Source organism: Chenopodium album, chromosome 26 (genome assembly GCF_948465745.1).
Source record: "Chenopodium album chromosome 26, dcCheAlbu1.1, whole genome shotgun sequence".
Lineage (NCBI taxonomy): Eukaryota > Viridiplantae > Streptophyta > Magnoliopsida > Caryophyllales > Amaranthaceae > Chenopodium > Chenopodium album.
This window is the reverse complement of record NC_137859.1, coordinates 15,274,876-15,298,448: the sequence shown is the minus strand read 5'-3', so window position 1 is coordinate 15,298,448 and position 23,573 is coordinate 15,274,876. Positions and strand designations below refer to the sequence as shown.

General features: G+C 33.7%; 1 protein-coding gene across 1 annotated transcript; it reads left to right on the top strand.

The window, feature by feature from the left end:
- The first annotated feature begins 1,365 nt into the window (after positions 1 to 1,365).
- On the top strand, positions 1,366 to 23,213 carry LOC145617472 (protein HUA2-LIKE 2-like). The gene is made up of 12 exons (XM_081672174.1): positions 1,366 to 2,119; positions 3,598 to 3,674; positions 11,474 to 13,741; positions 13,862 to 14,351; positions 14,908 to 15,016; positions 15,140 to 15,252; positions 15,368 to 15,555; positions 20,935 to 21,442; positions 21,890 to 22,280; positions 22,416 to 22,538; positions 22,641 to 22,696; positions 22,783 to 23,213. Exons 1-11 carry the CDS (start codon positions 1,997 to 1,999, stop codon positions 22,664 to 22,666), a joined length of 4,416 nt encoding a protein of 1,471 aa, XP_081528300.1. The 5' UTR covers positions 1,366 to 1,996; the 3' UTR covers positions 22,667 to 22,696; positions 22,783 to 23,213.
- Positions 23,214 to 23,573: the final 360 nt, after the last annotated feature.

The window sequence follows — 23,573 nt, the reverse complement described above, 5'->3', positions numbered from 1 at the left end:
CTTTAATGGCAATTTCACTGCGACGTTGCTATGTGGCTTATGTCCAACTCCGCAGCTCGACTTTTTTTGTTTTAGTTGTTTATTTTTTAAGGGACTAGTGTTTTGTTGTTAATTCAAGGTTATGAACAATTATTGTTGGTGTAAAAGCAGTTTTGCAGAGTATATTATGGACTATGGAGAGCAGGAATATAGGCAAGGAATAGGTTAGGGAATGATTTTAAAAGCAAACCAATCTTAAAGTGACATATCATGTTTTTAATCGGTTTAATAGGTTATCTAACATGGAAACTAAGATGAGAAGGGTTAGTCAATAGTTAGGATTATCTTGAATTAAATTGTTGTTGGGATTAAAATAAGAAGGTGGTTAATAGTTGAGATTATTTATATTAATTTTTCCCCCAAAGCAAAAAACTAATGCAACCCTTCATGACAAAAATTACATGAAAAACCAAATTAAATAATTTACATATAAAATTATAAAACTATAAATAATTACGGACAAATAAGAATACGACAAGAGTCATAAGAAGATAAAAAGTTCCAATTAGTATAGATTAGTATAAAAATAGAAGTATAGATGTTCGTGGAGGTTAAGAAAGTAAAATCAAGCCATGTTCACCAAAAAATAATTCCAGTTCAATAAAAGCAAGTTCATTTCAGTAAAAATTAAGTTCAGTTAAATAAAAGCAAGTTTATTTCAGTAAAAAGTAAATTCAGTTTTGAAAATTAAGTTCAGATCACTAAGGCCACGGTCACTTCTCCTTATTTTTGCTGAACTGAAATTAATTTTGCTAAACTTAAATTATTTTTACTGAAATTCACTGAATTTTTTTTTACTGATTCTCTGTTATATTTTCTTCTTTGAATTTTACCGAACTAAAATTATTTTACTGAACTGAACTTATTTTTACTAAACTGAAATTATTTTGTTTTTTATTTTGAAAAATCAAACTCCGGTTTTCGTTAACTACTCAAATTATAATGCATTTTACTTTTTTACATTACATCAATTTTATTTGAAACATTTTTTTTTTGAAACCAATTTTATTTGAAACATGAAAGATATAATTTATTAGTCTAATTTATTAATAATTTGGAAAGAATATCTTCGTATTTTACTAAAAAAATATAAAAATTATAATTATTACTCATATGATTTGATACAGAATCCAACCCGTGCTTTAAAAGGGATAAATACTGAACTGAAGTTAATTTTATTGAACCAAAATTATTTTTACTGAAATAAAATTAATTTTATTGAACTGTAGTTAATTTTATTGATTTATTTTAGTGATTCTCTATAATATTCTTTTAAAAAAAAATTGGTTTCAAAAATATTCTTTTAAAAAATTACCGATACTCACTTTTTAAGGTCTTGAAGAGGGCCTAATTTTACTTGTTAACCTCGACGAACATTTCTTCCCAAAAAAAAAAAAAAAAAAAAAAAATTCTCAGAGCAGCGCACGTTAGCAAACCATCCCCAAAATTAACTCCCCCTGAATTTCCCATTCTCCAATTTTTTTCACTTTCTCTCTCTTCCCCTCTTCTCTTCTCTTCTCTTCTGTGTTGTTGTTGTTTAGGGTTATCTGCAACCGCAGTCACTCCCTTTTCTCTCTCCTCCCCCTTTTCTTCAATTTCACTTTCAATTTTCAAATTCGATTTTCAATTCCCCAATTCAATTTCCCTTAATTCCCTTTCCAATTTTTCTAGGGCTTTTACAACTTTCAATGCCTCAGAATTTCCCGGCTTCTGGTGATTCTAGCGACTGTGTTTCTGCTACTCGCTTCTTCGCCAAAGCAGCGAGTGGCCGCATCACTTTTCGATTTTTTCTTTTTTTCCCTAATTTGATTTTCAATTTAGCATGACATAGAGAGTTTTCTTGCTTCTATACCCCCTTTTTTCCTTTTTCTTTTTTGTTAATTGAGAGTGGGGTTTTTGAATTTTTTGATTTTTGAAATAAATTTTGGGTTTTTGATCGGGGAGAGTTGGTTTTTCTATGGCGCCGAGTCGAAGGAAGGGCGCTAGTAAGGCTGCTGCTGCTGCCGCGGCTCGCCGGCAGTGGAAAGTTGGCGATCTTGTTCTTGCTAAGGTCAAAGGTTTTCCGGCGTGGCCAGCTACAGTATGTTTTTCTGCTTTGATCTTCTATTGGGGTTTATGGGTAGTTATAAATCATGGTAATTTGTGGTTTTGTTTTGAATTTCTGATTTTTAATTTCTGGGTTTGATGTTGTTTTCTGTGAAATTCAGGGATTTTAGCTTATCAGTTTAATTGGTGGATCTTGTGGGTCATTTAAGTTTATGTGGGTTATTGTTGCTCCTTAGTATTTTGATTATATGTTCGAGTTTAGGTGCAGAGAAGTTTGCTTTACCCTCTGATTTCTTGTGTATCATAGTGCAATGATGTTGGTTGTGGTTTTAACTGGCTTATGTGGAATCATACACCTATATGGAACTCGCAGGGTGCCGATTATTTGTTAGATCATGGTGCACAATAGAATTGGGACATTCTGATGAATATGGTTCATTTTTACTTGCAAAAGAATCAAAAGGGGAAATTTTCTTCATTAGCGAACATATAGGATTTCAATTAAAAAAAAAAAATAGTTGAAGGTGTACGAGGAAGCAAGGTTTTTATTCTTTTTTGTTTAATTTGATGTTTCACTCGGTCTCTTTGCTGTTTTGAAATGTTTAGATGTGATCCTTTGATGGTGGGTTTTGTAGAGAGTGGTGGTTCATGGATGTTATTGCTCATGCCTTTATTTACACAATTTCAATTAAAATTAGACTTTTGTTGAGAGAGAAGCATCCTAATTAGTACCTCGGCTGTGAATTGGCTATCCACCAATATCGTTTCATGGCTTAAGCATTTCTTGGGTATGACACTTTTTTTGGTGGGATATAATAGTTGGTATGCATATTTTTGTATTCCAAATTTTATCTTGTAGGCTACCATCCCATAAGAGTTTAGGTTTGTATATAACTCTTTTTCACAAATATAGAAAGTTTGAAACCTGATCATTTAACATGTGTAAGATTTCCTTCATTTATTCGCTAGGTTTTAGGTGCTGCATTGTTATTTTTAAACGGAATAAATCTGGGGGCGATGTGATGGATTTATTTAAGTGAAAAAAAAAAAAATTGAATTTAGTTGTTTTGTTGATCATGGCTATTGAATGTATTGATAGTTGTGTGAATATACTACCAATAACTTGTTATATTTGTGTGATATGTAACAATCATATTACCATAAATGAGGATGTTTTGGTGGTTGTATTAAAAGCGAAGAGAAATGGTGACTTTGTTAGGGTTGTGGAGGTTATTTTTTGTTCGATATGGAAAGAAAGCATAATTTATAACTCATGAGGGCATTGGGAGATGTTTATTGCCCAGAGGTACAAGAGGAAAGCTTTAATGTTGAATTATTGAATTAATGATTGCATAGTGTAAATTTTGAGCTTTGGCATGCTGTACTCATTATTTTCATAATAAATCCCCTTTTGCCTCATTTTTCTTGTTTATTTAAGCTGCATTGGGCTGTATAACTCTGGTAGTGTGACCTATTGATCACTAACACTTGGATCTTACCTTTTGGTGCTAGGTAAGTGAGCCAGAGAAATGGGGTTATTCACGTGATTGGAAGAAAGTACTCGTTTATTTCTTTGGAACAAAGCAAATGTGAGTATTTGTTTGATATTTAAATGTTTGGGGATGTGAATTTAAATTTATTAAACTATAATGCTTTGGTGTATTTGTATCATTGACATTTAGTATCTTGAATGTATTTTTTATGGTTTTTTTTTTTTTTTTTTTTTTTTTTTTTACTTTTTACTTGTCTAGAAATCACCACCATGATTGTAGCTTGTTTGTTTGGTTGTTAGTTGATGCACAATGGGATTTAATCACGGGTTTTTGAGTTATAGATATCATGCAAGTTACACTTTACTTCATAGGTGATGTGTTTAGGGGTTTGTGTGAAATATGCAAGTTATGTATTTATATTAAAAGAAATAGCTTTAACCTAGTAGAAAGAGTTAGGCTCATTTTCTTTTCCTTTTTTTTTTTTTTTTTTTTTTTAAATTTCTTAGCTTGAAGCAAGGATTAGAAAGAAGAATCACAAATGCTTATAGAGAGAGGCTAATAATATGGACATCTTACAAAGGTTCTTATAATTCCAAGCAAGTGTGAAGGGAGGCATTTGTATTTCATTGCAATTTTTTTTTTATTTTTTATTTTTTTAATTTTATAATTTTTAATGCGCCTTTAATTCTTAGGAACATATTAAAAATATATAAACTAAAGTAAAATAAAGGATTAAACGTAAGTTGTCACTTGCTCTCCATGGTTGGGCATGTTGTGTGCTAAGATTTATATGTCATGTGTGATAGCTTGTTTGATAGATGTTAAAACTATACTTTTGTCAATAGTTTCCATTCTTAAATGTTGAATTTTTGTTTTTTATACACCTTTATGTGTACATGACCTTTTTTAACAATTCAATTCGACTTGGATAGTCTTGTTTAAGCTCTAAAATCTCATGGAAGTCTTCAAAATAAATCATGTCATATTTAACTTGCCTAATTGAAATTAGGTAACTAAGATGTCCTTTTAAGATTTTTTTTTTTTTTTTTTTAAAAAATTTGTTGTATTTACTTATAATATTTTGATTACACACACTAATATCTTTAATTGTGTATTAGTAAAAATTATTAATTGTTAAAATGTGAAGGCCTTCCTTATTTTACTCACTCTCACCAAAATATATATAGTTAAGTTTGTTGTCATTTGAATTGGCAATGTAAATTAATAGTTATGCATGTAAAATCAAATTGGCATATATCAAATATAACTATGCCAATGTAACTAATCCTTCTATATAAATTAATGTAAACTAAAAAAAAAAAATGTATAACATTATCAATAAAATCTTTTATAAACCCATTATACATATTTATATTTTTTTCTATGTTATGCACAATTAGCACTATATACTGACATTGATGTCTAATGTTCGGATAGTATACATTAAAACAAACCCAACATCTTACATGGTAACATTTTCTTTCAATATTAGCAAAATGAAATTGGTCAAAATGGTGTGTGAATAATGCAAAAAATCAAAATCAATCAATCAAAACTTTAATCATGCTAGACATCAACCAAAATTTTCCTCTTCCATCCCTTACGATCAAATACCTCTTCCTCATGCAAATCCAAATATTTCATATCTTTCTTTAGTCTTTCTTGGTTCCACTCTTCGTACTGATGCACCCTCGGTCTCCGTCTTATATGCCCAAACCAACGCTGGCGATTTTCCCTTAGTTTGTTTGCAATGCTTGCCACACCCACTTTCTTGCGAATAACCTCATTTCTGATTCTATCTTTTTTCTCTTATCGTGTTCCCGCACATCCACCTTAACATGTGCATTTTCGTGTCCTTCATCTTTTTAATGTGCTTCTTCTTAGAAGCCTTACATTCTGTACCATTGAACATAGAATTTCCCCTTCAATAAGAGAATTCTTCGGTCACATAACACATAGCACTTCTGTGGCCGCTTTTCATTTAAGCCACCCCGACTTAATCAATCCTGTAGGTCATGTCGTGATCATTGTCACCATTTTTCCTTTATGATCGACCTAAGATACTTAAAATATTCACTCATGGTCAAGTCCTTTCCATCCAAACTCACCACATCATCGCTTGTTAAGTTTGTTGTGAGTAATTTAGGATAAAGTGAGTTTTTTTTATAATGCTTACGTGTCCGTTGTCACTCACTGTCATTAGGAAAAAAAAGGATCGGACTCGGGTGGGACTGTATAGGATTCGACTTCGATCCGCCACACAATCGAACCTGAAATCCGAGTCCAACTCAAAACCGACTCCGAATAGCTGAGCTCCGAGTCCGATATCTTTAGCGACCTCCGAATTCGACCCGAATCCGAACGGTTAATGATATTAAATTTTCACTTTTTATGAATCCAAATAATTGAAGCCTAAATTAATGTATAATTGCAAACAAACTTTCAATAAAATTATATCATATCATATAACTAATATATAAAGCTAATCTTTTAGCCAGATCACGAGCTAGCGACACTTGACATTCCAACTTCGTCAAGTGTCGTGCCACGTTGGATAGATTTAAATAGAATTCATAAGATAGAAAAGTTAGTTTAGAATTGTGTTTGGATATAATTTTAGGATAAAATTGTTAGTTTAGAGTTATATTTTCGATAAAATACCCATATTTCAGATTTACAAATTGAATTATAATTTTATTAAAAAAAAATATTAGATTATAATTCTCAAAAATTCTCATATAAATTTAGTTTTTATATCATAATATTTTTTGGAGCGAAGGAAGTAATTCAAAGCGTAAAACATACATTTATAATATATACTAATCAATTAAAATAATATACTTCACAATCTAAAAGAATTTTATTATTATGTTGACTTAAGTCAGGTCAGATTGGGTCATTTCAGGTTACGAGTCAAGAAATATTCAACCTTTGTCCTAAGTTTAGGTTCGGGTCACAACGGGCTTTGAACATTTATTTTATTTAATTTATTTTTTGCTAATTTTTTGTTTTTTAATGTATTAAAATGAACATTTCTACCAACATTATTATTAGTCATTTACTAATTTTGTATCAATGATATATTTAAATTTTGATGTATAAATTATTTTATCTTAAAATTAAATAAACAACTTGAGCATCGCACGGGCACAAACACTAGTACTTTATATAAATTGAATTGATTTTAATATACAACAATTATGAAAATAACAAAATGAACTCGAAAAATAAAAAAAATTAAAGAATGAGATCAGATGTCGAAATAAATACTAACACTACTATTAATTGAAAATGGCATAATACTTAGCTTTCCCTCAAATTTCATCCTTATTAACAAGTTTCAAAACTAGATCTACAATCGATAAGAACACGTGAAGGAGACTTGCAGATTTGCACCCGACACATGCATAGCCAGTTAGCTACACATATTATATTCCAAATTTGGTTTCTTTAATCGTTATGAGATGAGAGAGATTGACTAATGAGATTAGAAATAATAGAGGGATTAAAAAATGGGAGATTTGAATTTTGAAGAGTGAGAAAGATGAGTAGAGGAGAGAAGATGGTTTAGACTTTACACTAAGAGAGGAAAAGAAAGCGACGGAAGTAGTATAACAAGGGTTTTGGGTTTTTGGCTCTATAGACCCACAAAAAAAACTACACTATAAAACCTACTCCGTATGACTATCATACATATATTGCTGGTCGGACTCGGATTCGGGTTGGATTCATCGGACCTCAAGCGGGATCCAAGTTCGATCCGACTCCATTCGGATTCGGACTTTTTTAATCGGTTTTGGATTTTTCTTTTTTGGATTTGGATCGGACTTTTTTCTTCGCTTCAGATCAGACTTTTTTCTTCGGATCGGATCAGACTTGATCGAATTCGGATTAAATTGCCATCCCTAACTGTCATTAGATCACATATTCGTAGTGCAATGACTTTGCTAGCCCAAAAGCTTGTTTAAAATTTTTAGAGCTAAGCTCTTATCCTAACAATTTTTTGTAATTGAGTCCAATCTATTTGGTATAATTGCACATGTGTAGAACATGTGATTCGAATTGTCGTTGTTTCATCAACATCCTTGTATGCAGATACAAAGTTAGTGGGTTACTCCTATCTTTCATGGGGTATGAAAGTTCATATGTTTTGCAAAATGTTGTAGTGACTAATGAACATCCAATCTTAGTCTTAAAAAGGCGCATAGCGCAAGAGATTTAACCAATTCAGGTGTAAGCACCTATAGAAAGCGTGCACCTCATCCAAGACGCATAATTGAACGCCTTAGTCGCTTTATGATATATAGGGCGGAAAATTGAGATTTGAATCTAAAAATTTATGAAGACCATTTTTTTTGTTTTCAAATTGAACCTTATCCAGTGTTAGAAGTATAATTCAAGCAAAAGCCCCATGTTAATTTAATGAAAACACTCTAAGTTAAACCCTAATAAAAAAATCGTAAATATTGGAAAACCGTAATATACGGGATGCTGAACAATTGGAGAAATAAATGGGTGTTGCTGTAGCCAGAGATCGCTGGAGAGCAATCCTCAGCACTAGATTATAGAGGGTTTGTTTTTTTTTTTTGTCCTTTTCGAATGAAGGCCAACTTCCCCATCTGATTTTCGTAACCACGTAACTCCCAACCCTCTTTTCTAAGCACCTCAAATATGAACTAGGACCCCTTTATAAGTTGCTTTTATTTTGATGCCAAGGATGCTCCAAAGTGATTAAAGCAATTCTTGCATATATGAAAAAATTCATTTTAACTTGAGTTTTTAACTTGAGTGAGTTTCATTATATTATATATATATAGCTTTACCTTTAAATTTTTCCAGAAAGAATATTTGTTAGCCTTGTTTGATAAGGTATTTTTGGCATGTTAGGATGTGTTTTTATTACTTGATTTTTACATATTAGAACTAATCTGTGCTTACCTAAACTTATTAGAACTTCTTTAATTGTAAATTGAACTTGGTAGCCCTTAGAAACCCCTTAGTAAATGTTTTCCTGAATTTGAACTTATTAACTCCTATCAGAACCTATTCTGTCTTAACCTACCGTAATTATCAACCCTTTATGAACTTATTTCTATTTACGATGAGTTAAATAAGTGTATCACGCCATGTACTAATTCTCCATCACTCATGCTAGACATGTGTGTTTCTATTCATCTATAGGCGCTTCTAGAATAATTGTGCCAGAATAAATATGAAACTTGCTCACAGGATGTAACCTCTACGGAGAGGCTGTAAACAGGCTACCCCCCTTGTATCATATTATCAAATTATGATTAAAGTAATTCAGTTACCCATATATGGTCCAAACAAAACTTATTAGCTTTAAAGAGCCTTGTTGTCCAAATGAAATCTGTAATATTGTCTTCCCAACAGTATCCAATGTACACCTTTGTACCTTTGATCATATATATCTGCATATATGTATTGGTTTAAACAATTAAATGTTGTTCATTTTAATATACTGATTAGATAAACCTAACAAGTTCCACTATTATTGTTTTAAACATATCCAAAATCTATGTAGTTTGACAACCTCAAAACCACATTTTTAGCTAAGAAGTGAATTTATGTGATGTATATTCTTATTACCCCTCCTTATTAGCCATCTTGAACTTCCTTTTTAAGTTGTCTCTTTACCATATATTATAACATCTTGTTCCTGAGATCCTTATTCCCTTTATAGCCTTCTATTTAGAGATGCTATATGAGTAACACGATTGCTGCGGAGTTGTCAAATTGTCTTTCTGGTAGCACCTATGATGATTTGTAATCTGCAATCTTCTTTATACTTGTGATGATAATCCAATTTGCGTGTTTGAAAAATTGCAAACTAAATGTTGACGTAATAGTTTTCTGGCCTTCAATTGAAATTGCTCCTTTGTTTTAGAAGATTAGTAAAAGTGAGATTAATGAAAGGATACTAAGCTGGTATATCTGATGCTCGAAGGAAAGGCTGACATTATAAATAACGCCACGATGACATACAACTAGGAATGATAGTGGCAATAGAAATCTTTTATTCAAGCTGATCGATCTTGCATGAATTTTTCCAGAGATTTAAGGTAGTCAGGTCCGGAATAATCGACTCATCCATCAACCCCATTATCATTTAGAACTTAAAAAATACATAAAGGAATGGAAAAGCTTAAAGAAATTAAAATGTAAAAATTGACTTAAAATATGTGAAATTAATATAAAGGGAAGAACACTTGTAAGAGTTGACTAACCATTAAAAATGCATACAGATTATAGGTAGGAGAAAGAAAGATGATTGATCAAGTAACATTGAATAATTGAAAATTAATTTATTTGTAAATATTAAATAGAGAAACTTTAGGGGAATAGTGTCATTTGGGAAATGATAATGATCGAAGGCATTGTTAGTGTCATTTGGGAAATAATATAAAAGCATTATTGGAATAAGTAGATAACTACCAAACAAACAAAAAAAAAATAAAACAAAAAATCCTACGTGGCACTCTATATGGCCTTTAAATTTTCCTATTATTAAATATTAGTATAGATATTGAAGCTTTGTTTTTTCTTAAAATCTTCTCACAAGAGTATCAAGGATGTTGATCAAATGATCTCATTATTAAAATTGTTGGTAAGGCACTAAAACCCTTTTTGGAATATTTTGTATATGTTAAAAAATGTTCCTAAAAACATTTGTCACATAAATTTGCACCACATTGCGCTACGTCATCATTTAACTATCATTATGCCATGTCACTTCTAGCATTGCAACATTTATTCCATGTCATTATTAATAAGAAAAAAACATCCCACAAGGTTTGAACATTGTATCTCATGGTTACAAAGATTACACACCTTACCATCTTAGCCACAGCCAATTTATGTTCTCTATATACACATAAATAAATATATGTATAAGTAAGCACAAAAAAAAAATGAATTTGTAGCTTGAAAAAAATAAATAAAAAGGAATAGCCTCAACAATTTCTAAACAATGGAAATGTAATATCTTCAACAACGGGATTTTGGGTTACATTTTGTTTTGAAGTAGTAACCCGGTGCAACACTGAGGTACACACTAGTTATAGCATTATTTTGTGATTACAAGCTATTCTTGGGAGCCATCTTTACTCTCTTTTGTCTTTTTCTTTGTTTAATTTACAATAGGCGGTATACATCCTCAAAGCTAGTTATTCCGTTTTTGAAATGTCCCAAAATCTGACATACTATATTTACATTTATCTTTGTCTTTCATTTATTTATATTCTATATACTCTATAGTTTTGAGTATTACGATGTTACATGTTGAGCTGTGGGAAAAATTGTTGAGATGAGCGGATAACTAATTCTTTTTTCTGAACCTTTCTACTTTAAGGCTAATAATCAATTACTTTGATTTGGGTATTATTTGTAAGCGTCAAATCTGTGCATACATTTTGGGAATGCTGGATAGTTTTAGTTTAAAATAGAAAGAATACCAAACACTAATGAGAGTATGGAAGCTTGTAGAAGTGATAAATTTTTTGGGGAACAAATATTGTGTTTTTGTAAGTGTTGTTTCCAGCCTTTTGTATATTATGACAAGTTTTGGTCCACTTTAAAACACAGAATGGGTATGCAGAGCGCAATTTACTGCCTAATTATGTTACATTAGTCCAATGTTTTACCATACCAGTACACGTGTTCTCACTATGCAGTTCATGGGGAGGGGAGGGGAGGGGGGGGGGGGGGTGGAGTGTTGGGTAACACTGGTCTTGACATGAGGGAAAGTTTTATGCTCTTTGTATTGACCTTGTTTTGGCGAGTTCATATTTGAACAGCTGCGTTTAATTTAGTTTGATTGTGTATAGAATGCATTGTAGAATTGTAATTGTGGTGATGTTCTTCCTTAAATGCAGAGCCTTCTGCAACCCTGCTGATGTGGAAGAATTCACAGAAGAGAAAAAAGAATTTCTTCTGGGAAAGCGCCAGGGAAGAGGTGCTGATTTTGTTCGAGCTGTGCAGGAGATTGTTGATTGTTATGAGAAGTTAAAGGAAAATAATCAGAATGATCGGCTGAGCTCTGGCGGTGCTTCTGCTGAAAATGCTGTAACTGATGATCTTAATGCATCTAATGCAAGAGTTTCTGATGCAACACATAATTCCACTGTGAAATCACCTAATTCTTGTAGACCAAAAGATGAACCAGGTACTGCTTTGGAAGATGTTGGAGCGCTTACAGAAGTAGAATCTACGCAGCAAACTGTGGCATCAGAAGAACAGAATAATAATGCTGCTGGACCCAGCTTTTCCATGCCTAATACCTATACTTTGAGAAAAAAGTCTAGAAGCAGTCAGCCTCAACGGTCTGCTAACAAAAAGAAAGTGTCTGTTCAAAGGTCCAGAAGCTCCCTGAGATTTCATTCGCGTGGTCTACAGAATGGTGATTTGAAATGTTGTGATAGTAATCTTTTGGATGATATTGGTTTAAATGGATTTATAGATGGTCCATTGAGAAGAGCCAAGAGGAGTAAAAGATCACCTGATCTGAATGTTCCCAGTATTGAGGATTCACCCATTTGTAATTCCAATGGAACCGTTGAAGATAATGGATCTGAAATTGCTATGGCTGACTCTGAGAACCTTAGTAATAATGATGGCAGTGCCATTGAATCTGACCATAAACGGGAACAATTAGATTTTTTCAGTGAAGGTTTTGAAAGAGGTCTTGAATTGAGTAGAAGGCTTGATTTTCATGCAAAGACTGTTGTTGTGAGAAAAAAAAGGAACCCAGGAAGAAAACGAATTCAAAATGATGTTCTAGAATCTACTTCAAGATCTGATTATGAAGTTAGTAATGAGTTGCGGGTCCTAAAAGATACTATGGCATTGCCATCCTTGTGTGGAAAATTGATTGAAAATCATCACAAGGATGAAAGTGATGAACACTTACCCCTAGTAAAGCGCGCTAGAGTTCGAATGGGAAAAATGCTAGCTGAAGAGCATCAGCAGCTTGATTTTCTTGTGAAGGCTGAAGAAAAAGCCTTAGGGTCTGTTCCAGTTAGTGCTTGTAAGTTGGCAAGCACTTCCTTGAACTGTGATGATAGCCATCCGCCTACAAGTACTTCCATGAACTGTGATGATATCCATCCGCCTACAAGTACTTCAATGAATTGTGATGATATCAGTCCACCTAAGGATTTGTTAACTGTGAATGAACTAATAGTGTCGTCGCCTGTGGATAATGTTGTAGAGGTTGCAGAGGATAAGTCACAGACTCAAAAGGAAATTGACTCCTGTGTTGTAAATGAGCCGGTAGCATTTTCACCGGTGAATAATTGTATCCATATTCCTGAAGATAAGCCTCAGCCTTTGAAGACTAAGACAAATCTCCCGTTTGGCTGTGTTTTTGATGGTGAAGCTGCCTTACCTCCATCTAAGCGCCTTCATCGGGCCTTAGAAGCCATGTCAGCTAATGCTGCTGAAGAGAGTCAAACACCAGTATTGGTGTCTTTGTCAACAAAAGTTGAAACCGAAGTGTCTCATTTTCCTCTTGCTGAGACTAACTCTGATATGCATGTGAGTGACGAAGCAGGCAATGACCTGGAATCACATCATGATTCCTTGAACTGTAATAATGCTTTCCATGATGATTGTGCTGGACCTTCTAACATTTCTGATCCAACCAGTTGTGAAGTAATAACTAAGTCATTTCAAGACGTGTCTATGTTGGATTCACCTCACAGGATTTTGGACACTGAAAAGACTGAACCCAAAGATAATTCTGAGGAAGTGACCGTTTGTGTAGAAAATAAAGATCCCAGTGGGACAGAGATCACTATTGTGTCTGACGATATCCTCCCAGAGGCTTCACAAGCCTTTTTAAGCAGAGTTCCTGAGTCAGGGCTGTCAGAATCACTGTCTACTGTACTAACTCAGCCTCACTTGGAGGTCTTAAGCAAGGCAGGGGAAGAAAAAATGGATGAATGTGGGACAGAATGTAACAAGCCTGAGAATAAGCTGCAATCTGGAAAGGACATAAACTCTGAATTAGGGGAAGATAAAGATACAAATGTTGGATGCAGTAATGGTACTACTGTAGGTCTCTGCAATGGAAAGGCTGAAAATTTTGCAACAAATGAAAATTTGAAGGCTGTAATGACCAAAATGACTGAAGCTGATAGTTTGTAAGTAATTTTGCTGGTCACTTTTTCTTCGTTTGTTGCCCATTTCATTTTCTTTAAGTTTTGCATCTCTGGGGCTGGTTTATCTCATTAATTGTATGCTACTTTGGCTTGTAATCTCAGATGTGAAACTGTGAACGAAGTTGAAATTACACCAGATGTAAGAATGGATGCCTCTTCATCACCGCTATTGAATGCTTCACAACAAATATGTCATGATGCAGTATCTGGTGGTCTGTCAAATGATCTAAATGATGATAGTAAAATTACAATTACCCTTTCTGCTGAAGTAGAAAAGCAGAAGCATGTTTCTCATTCAAACAACCTTATAGCTGCCTCAGATAACAGTTATCATTCTCTGCGTAGGGAGGGTGAAGCCATTGATGCCAAGTTACCTCTTGGCAGGCTAGCTGCAGATGCTTCTGAAAGTAAAGTTTTAGATGCTGATATGTGTCTTCAGGTTAAGTCAGGGGAAAGAACTAATCTAGCAGAAGTAAAAGCTGCTATTGCTTCACTTGAATTTTCACTTGGGCAATTGACTAGAACTAAAGAAAGCATAGGCAAGGCAACTCGAATCGCAGTTGATTGTGTAAAATTTGGCAGTGCTGTTGAGGTATGATCAACTCTCTAAATATTTTATTTTAATGATCTTTGTGAACTTGTTAGCTGCATATGGTTTAAGTTTTCTTGCTATTTCTTTTCTTTTTAATTTCTGGATGGGGGTTTACATGTATATTAGCTGTCTAGAAAATATTTTTTAATTTTCAAACCAGAAGTTCAAGCTCAGAGGCACAGGTGTATGATAGAAGGTTGCTTTCGTTTGAAATAACGTACAATATACTTAGTATTCAATACATTTACATTCTGCTTCTGTTGAAATCTGGTCCACATTTAGATCAATAGCCGAACATCATAAATGTTGGTTCTGCTGTAACAATGTCATGATGGGTTTAGTGATAGCCATATTGTCTCAAAGGTTCAGCTAGTTAATTTATACATGTATGAAGAGTAGGATTCTTTTTAATAATTACAAACTTATGGCACTGTTTTTGAGGACAAGAAAATGTGAATTTTAGATCATCACTTTTTGATGGATGGAGTTCTATAAATTTTATCTATATCTGTAGTTTTTAGAGGTATTACAGTGTGGACTAAGAGTTTGAGTTTAGGTGGTAGATCTTCTTGCTCTCTATCTGGAGAAAGAGTCAAGCATGTACCGTCGAGTAGATCTATTCTTCCTTGTGGATTCAATTGCCCAATGCTCTCGAGCTTTGAAAGGTATGTATTTATCACTATTACTGTCATGCAAATACTTGTGCTTGTTTCCATAATTAAATGTAGCATGATTGCTTTTTTTGCTTTTTTTTTTTTGGCTTTGTAAATTAAAATTTCTATGTCCAGGTGAAGTTGGTGGTACATATATATCTGCTGTCAAAGAAAACCTTGCACGCATGTTATCAGCTGCTGCTCCACCTGGTCAAGCTGGGAGAGAAAATCGTAGGCAATGCTTGAAGGCAAGTGTAACGACAATAATTTTTTACCCAGCTTATGTTGAGTTCAGTTCTGGTTATCTGCAATTGTAATACTATCATAAGCATGGTCAATTTTGACATCTATCTTGTGTTTCAGGTCTTACGGCTTTGGCTAGAAAGAAGGATCCTCCCAGAATCCATTCTTTGTCAACATATACGGGAGCTTGACTCACTTAATTGTTCCTCTTCTACTGGTGGCTATTCTCGTCGCATGTCAAGGACAGAGAGATCATTTGATGATCCTTTACGAGACATGGAAGGCATGCTGGTAGATGAGTATGGGAGGTAACATTCTACTCTCTGTCCACGTCTCTACATGTGATAAATTTTATTAGTTGAATTAGCTCTCCAATTTTTTTTTTCATAGTCAATTTTTCTCTAGATAAAAATTAGTTGCCAAAAACCTGTTTAAATTGTGTATGCATTGTGTAAAAACTAAAAAGATAGTACAACTTCCATTTACAACTTATGTATGATAAGATGATTTATATTAATATAATAACATATTTCCTCTGTTTCTCTATACTTGCAATGTATTCCTTTTATGGATGTTTCAACAATACTTGCAAGTTGCCACACCCATAAAAAGAATGTATTTATGTTGGAATATAATAATGGTCTAAGTTATACCTCAAAGTCTTGAAGAATCCCGATATTCAGTGGGACTATAATTCTAGGTGGTCAATGGAATGCTGTTTACAGGCTAAGTTGCACATAAATGTTCCAATTGTGCATTTTACCATTCTTGAAACTCTAGGAATAGTTTAGGGAGAAAGTAATAAATTGTGGAGGTGCTAAAATTGCTTATGAAGCTCTGAGACTGTTAAAAAATTAAGAGGGATAAGATATTCTCCTAGATAATAGCTGGAGGTGGCTTAAATGCTTGCAAAAGCATACAGACTTTTACATCCTGAAGGCTTTGTATGACTTGGCATAGTAGCGAGTCTTCAGGGATTGCACATTTTCACATAACATTATCTATATATTTTTTTTCTTATAATTAGCAACAATAGCGGTACTTAATTGGAATAAACAGATTTGTTCACTGGTGGCTGGTTGTCGTTGGGAGGCTTCATCTCCTAGATTAACGCTTCCTTGTGGTTTTCAGCAACCTTTTACATGAGAACCTCGAATTCCATCTACTCTTCCAAATTTTTAGTTTCCTGTTCCTCAATTGCCATGAATGTACCCTTTCAGTTGGTGCTAAAGGATCCATTTTTTTTTGGAGTTTGTAAAAACATCAAATTTGAGAATGATTTCATGGTTGTCATTTGAAAAGTGTCATCCAAAATTTTTAAAAATTAACGGTTAAGATTTAATGAATTTTGAATCATTTTTAAATGGTAATTTGTTAATTAAAAATCAATTTAATTATTTACTATTAAAAAAGTATTTTATTTTTCTGATTTTTAATTTTATTATTAATTATTAATAATTAAAACTGAATTTCATAAATTTATTTGATTAAAAAAATTGAAAATTGGAATAATTTATTTTCAAAAATTTAATTGAATATCTTAAATAAGGAAAATGAATTCTAATTAGATTTAACATATGGAATTGTTCAATAATTATTAAATCACAACCGTCTAATTTTAAATGTTGTGGTAGTCATTTTTCAATGACTATTGTAGAATGTTGACACTATTGTTGAATGTTCACAAATTTAAAGTATCTCGTACTGATATGGTAAGCTTTTGTTTATTTATGTATTTAAAGAATTGCACCCAACCTCTTTATACTTCTTTCGTTTCATAATACTTGCAACCAAGTTCTATTTAACACATTTTAACAAAGAGATTGTAAAAGGTTAATCAATCAATTAAAGCCTTAATCCCATAATTGCAATCAACTACATGAACTGTGATTATTCAGTATTGTTATTCACAAAAATCTTCCTCCTTCATACCTTATGATCAAATCCCTCATTCTCATGCAAATCCATATGTTTCATATCCTTCCTAACTCCTTCCAACCAAGTCATTTTCGGTCTAGATTGGAGAAGTTTAATGGACCAAATTAAATTACGTTGCTTTTAATTTTTGAAATCCAATACACTCCCTTACCGGTGATATAGTTATTTCAACTAACTAATATGTTTGTTTACCGTTAAAAAATCGTTCTCAAAATGCCTACTGAGATGTTTGTTTGCAAATATTAGGAAACAGAGGAAGTATATTGTAAATATTGGATGACTTGCATGCATGTTGGAATCAAATATGGTTGCATAATTCACAAGCTTTTTCACTCAATATTATTATTATTGTTATTGTTATTATTATTTGTTGTTGCTGTTGGTTTTGTGTTGAAATTCAGAGCTCTGATGAAATTGTGGTTATTTTTTCTTATCTAATTGTTACATATGTTAGTTTCAATGCAATGCGATGTTCATCACCTCAAGTGTGAGGCACTTGTTTTTCTTGTATTTATGTGCGTTTTTTTTTAATTTCCTCAATTCCCTCTTGCTTCTCACCTCCTTTGAAAACTAATCTTCAAAAAATAGCATATTATATTGTTTTTTTTTTTGCAAAGCTTGAAGTCCAAAACATTTAGATTGGTTTTTGCTAAAAGTTGCGTCTTAATGGTATTAGGCTCAAGGCAAAACTTAGCGAGGGGGTGAGTCTGGTCTTTAAGAAAATACCTCATTTTGTAGTATACGGTAGGAGTTGTGGGACCCATTTATTTGCCACATATTGTGTTAATGCGAAATAGAGAAAATCTAATTTTGAAACTTGATGAGTTCATATTTTCTTTGAATTAAAACCTAATAAAGTTTTACAATTCAAATTTGACTAAATTTCTCATTAATTGCATGAAATTTCTTCAAATGGATCCGTGAATTTAAACCCCCCAATCTCGTCAAAGCTGTAAATTAAAAGTTTGGTGAATTTCACAATTGGTGCTCGATTGATATGCAAAGATTGTGGCTATTTTTCTTGGTTATTGTTGGCAGTACTAGGCAGCTTCCCATAGCTGTCACTGAAAAATCTCTTCAAGGTCAACTCTCTCTTGGTCTATCTATAAATTCAATATCTTCTATTCCCCCATCCCCTCTTTTTTTCCCCTCTCTTTATCGTTTCTTTCTGCTTCTATCTGTTATCATTGCTTTCTCTTCGCTTTATTTGGATAGCAAATAAGGAAGGAAAGGAAGGGGAGGGAAAGAGGAGGAAGAGAAGGGAGAGAAAGGGAGGGGAGAGGTGAGTTCCATTTTCCCTCCAAATATCTCCAAATTTGGAGGGAAAAATGCTTATTAAAGAGAGGGGGAAAATGGATCCCTCCCTCTCCTTTCCCTTCCTTCCCCCAATCCTTAACCCAAACAAGAGAGTTTGTCCCCCTCCTTTTCTCTTCCCTTCTTTTCCTTCCATTTCCTTCTATCCAAACAAAGTGTTAGCATTTATGTGACTAATGTGAGTGTCTATCAACTCAACATCAGCTCATCTTTTGTAGTTGTTTTCCAGTTAGTAGACCCCTCTCTTTTCAACTATTTGAATTGTTTAGTGTGGGCCTTTTTTTTTCAATTTACATGGTATGGGCTTTTATTTATTTATTTTCATCGATTTTGGTGCTCTTTTACTGAAACTTTTTACAACACAAAAGTAAATAAAATAGTTTACCAAAAGGGTTAGGTGGGTAGACATAATGAAAGTGCCTTGCCTGGTTGCGCCTATGCTTCAGGTTACCTCTACATCTCTCATTGCATCATTTATATTAAGAGAGTGCCTTTGAGTGTTGTGTTATCCCTCTCTTCATGTCTCATTTGTCTCCCATATTGGAGAAGAGGAGATAAAAACTTACAAAAATTTATTGCTGATTATTTCCTCTTTACATCGACTCCTAATATCTTACAAGGCTATAACCTGTACTAATTCTGTTTCTCAAAATGTGCCATATTTTGACTCTTTGCATTATTCATATATTGGCTTTGACAACAATTTTTCTAATATATTAAAAAGTAATGCAGTTATCTAAAATGTCGTTTTATTAGCTTCATTGTATAATATTAAAATTCATAATCAAATTTGTGCATTGACATATGTGGAAGTCAATATGCTGCATGTATTGGAAAACATATGGAGTTTACCTTTATTCTAATTTTACTAAAGTTGGGAGTCCCAACAAATGAGGACTATAGGGAAAAGAGCTTTAATGGATAGAGGGTCCAAGATAATGAATGTGGTAGAAACCAAAGAAAAAAAATGAGGACTACAGGGAGGGAGGGAGGGAGGGGAGGGGGGGGGGGGGGGGTTTGGAATTGGTATGTTATGATATCTGGTGATATTTATTATTATAAGTCTATAACAAATATGGTTATAAATCTTAGTAGAAGTATATTTTATAGGGTCTAATGCAACCTGCCACTTTCAAAAGTATATTACAAGTGTACTACTAAAAACATATAAATAGCTTTGGTCTTTATGCTGAAAGGCCCAAACCACTAAATGCCTTTGCTAAGCAGAGCTTGCATTGGATTACAATGTGAAAGATGCTCACAGGATGTAGTTTTGTTCAATTAATTCTTTATTTGAGTAAGGGAAGTAGTTATCTCTTAGATATATGGCTTCATCTGGATTATAGAACAAAATGAAACCAGTTGATAGATTCAATGATGGTGATTGCTAATAGTGAATAAGCTGATCCCAATATGATTTCTTGTGCTACTAACTAAATTTTAAATGCTAGAATAAAGCAAGGAGGAGGAGTTTGATTGATTATAATTTGGAAATTACAGCCAAGTAAATGATAATTCACATGTGATAGATGGATATTCTTCCAATTTAGCTTAATTAAGCTAAATTAAAAGTTTAAAACATTCGTTCAGTTTTTAAAATATTTCCCTACATCTAATATTACTCCAACTAACTTATTTTCCTCAAGACACTACTAATTGAATTATATTGCACTACCTGATATATTCTCCTTTCATTGAATGGTTGATATATAGCAGGTTACTTCAATTTGTTAAATTTGCAATTTTGTTTTCTTGATGAAAGGAAGAAAAAGGGACTAATGGCATGATTTGTAATGGAATTTTACTTAATTGGCTATTTATCCGGTCAAATATTGAACTTTAGCTGAGTTGGTCCCTTGACAATTTTGATAAATAGTGGTATTGCATTTAGTTTGGATCCACTAGCTGCAGAGTGACAAAGCACAGGAGAGTTATTTCCCTTCCTCTCTTTACTTCCTTTCCCTTCCTCTCTTTACTTCCTTTCCCTTCTATATTGCTATCCTAAATAAATGTTATTGCATGGATTCCCTTGGGTATTGTAGAGGCACCAAATGGAACCAGATTATGGTTGAAGGGTAATTTGAATTTTTTTTTAATGATGATTCTTAATTTTATGTGGTCACTTTGGTTCATTGATGATAGTTTCCATGTTGATCCTCATAATTTTTTTTGAGGGGAATGGAGGAGGATGTCCTCTTAATTTGTTAAATATGTGATAATATATGATGAAAGGAAGAAAAGGGGAACCATTGGACTCAGTCATCTGGACAAATTTTGAATTCTAGCAGCATTGGTCCCTTGAAAACTTTGGTAACGTTGCTAGTGATAAATTTGTAGTGATTATGTCCACTTTAGAATGGTGTTTAATTTATCTTTTAGCTGCAATGTGTTGAATGGTAAAGATATTAAATGGTTTTTTTCCCCATTTTTTTCAGCAATTCAAGTTTTCAGCTTCCTGGATTTTGCATGCCCCGTATGCTTAAGGAAGAAGATGATGGGAGTGATTCTGACGGAGGAAGTTTTGAGGCTGTAACTCCTGAGCGTGATTCTAAATATCAAGAGCCGCAGGAAAAGACTCCTGTGACTGCAACCGTAAAGCACAGACATATCTTAGAGGATGTTGATGGCGAGCTTGAAATGGAGGATGTGGCGCCCTGTAGTGATATTAAAATGGATCCAACTGCTTCTGCTGCTACTGCTACTTCTACTGCTACTGATACTTCTCTTGATGCACACAATTGTAATAAGCAATTTACCTCGTTTGTTCCTCCATTACCTCATGATGTTCCTCCTCGAGCACCTCCTTTACCTTCATCCCCACCCCCACTCCCACCTCTGCCACCACCGCCGCCACCCCCGCCACCACCACCGCCACCACTTGCTCCTAATGTCTCTAATGTGCCTCATATGGATGTTGATTCACAGCTTCATGTTGGTAGAAATGTAAGTTTAAAACTATACATGCAATTTAAGATGTTTTATTTTACCCCCTCCCTTTTGTGCTCCTTTTATTACCTTATGGTGGGTTGGTTGTGTACATCCACTTAAAATATTTTTTGAAATTTTCTTTTCTTTATTTTTGTATGAGGTTTTTTTCCCTTGAAAATTATATATCATTATTTGTTTATTGTGTGTATTTTGGGTGGGAATGGGATGATAGAGTGTATATTATGCAGACCCTTACAATACAGTCTTTTGTGGATTTATAGTTTTTGGGGTTATGAGGTTCTGAGATTTAGGATCCTTCAGCACTCCAAAACCTTCTTATTGACTTACCCTTACGAGTGATCTATTTTATTCTCTTATTTCAAGTTTCTCTATGGATGTATTATTGTTGTTGGTTATTGATTATTGATTTTTAATTTGATGCCTGTATCTCTTTGGTTGCAGAATATGCAAGAAGCAATGTCAGCACGACCTCCGGTTTCCGGAATGCACCATCCAATGCAGATGCCTGCATCAACTAGCTGCTCTTACAATTCCTATCCTGTAATGCATAATCATGTGGCACCAGAGAATAATCTTCAACCGATGGATGGGAATTTGTACGGAAAAGCTTATAATGTCAGGCCACCATATCCATCCTCATCCAATCAATTTTCTTACCTTCAGCCAGATCAACAAGTCCGGCCACAAAGGGAGGTTGCTCCCCCACCCTACTATGACCGTTCCCGCTTTGCTCAGAGTGTAGATGGTGGCCAATTTTATGGAGACCACGATGTTAGGCAGCCGAGACATGAGTTGACAGACAGCTGGGGATATTCTAGACCTCCATACCCCAGTAAGACATCCAATTTATATAGTAACTTGAAATTTAATGTTCTACGATTTATTGGTGTTTTGAACACACTATAATATATTTGTTTTTGGGATTTCTGCATTTCCAGATTCTTAACTTGTGTCCCAACATTTTCAGGTCCATGTGAACCAATGAGACCACCTAACCATGGGTGGGGATTTCCTCCTCGTCCAATGCACCATGGAAATCACATGTCTGGTGGACCGCCTTGTGATGGTAGTATACCAGTGGCCACAAGAGGTTTGTGCCATGTCTTCATTTTTCACTTTAGTGTTTGGTCCTGCTTTGATTTTGCTATTTCTTAGTTTTCTATGTTCGGTGATTAAAAGACTATTGTTGCAGCTCCTGGCTATTGGCGACCAAGATGAGCATTGTAGTATAGCTAATTGGCAACGGCTGTAAGTGTTGGCATAGCTCATTGTTAACATGTTTTCATTTTGCTGTTGTATATTTTTTAATAATAAATTTCTTCTCTATCGTTCAGGTTAGGCAGAATTTTTTGGTCCAGATAATCTGGCTTTTGTGCAAAGGATTGAGGGACTCTGATGTGCAATAGAATTTCAAATTGCAAATACTGAGGATGGGCCTTTTGTTTCCTTGTATATAAACATGTATCTCAGTCACATTTTGATTTTTACTCTTTGCACTGTATTGCCCATTGACGTATGGACTGTTATCTGATCCTGCTCAGCATGTATCATTCATAGTTCATTCTCCTCTCCCAAAGATGAGTTAGCATTAGTGTTAGTGCCGAAATACAAGGAAGCCCTGCTTAGGAAAGTGTTAAATTTTTGGGGCTGCTGTAATACACATCTGATTTATCTATTTGCAGTCCGATATATGCACAGTTGTAAAGAAATTTTGTTTATAAATTTAATATATGCTCGAAGATCCCTTTATAGGAGTGGATATGTATCAGTTCGATTTGATTAATTACAAGGTATTTTCAATTTAGTTTTCAGGGTACATATTAAGGGGTTGGGTGCAGAATTAAAGTTTAATGAGAAATACTTTCATAAGTCAGCCTTCTTCTTTTTTTTTTTTTTTTTTTTCTTAACTGTAATTTGAAAGTTTCTCACTCATAAATTTGGAAAGATATTCTCATAGGTAGAAAGAAATTTTAGCTTTGGCCTTTTGTCTTAGGAATTGGAATGAGTAATTGGAATTGGCATTAGAGGGATAGGTACATACTTTGAAGGATGAACATGTTCCCAATTTGAAAGGACATTGGAATGTACCTAATTATAAGGAAACTTGGTATTTAAATGGTGTTAT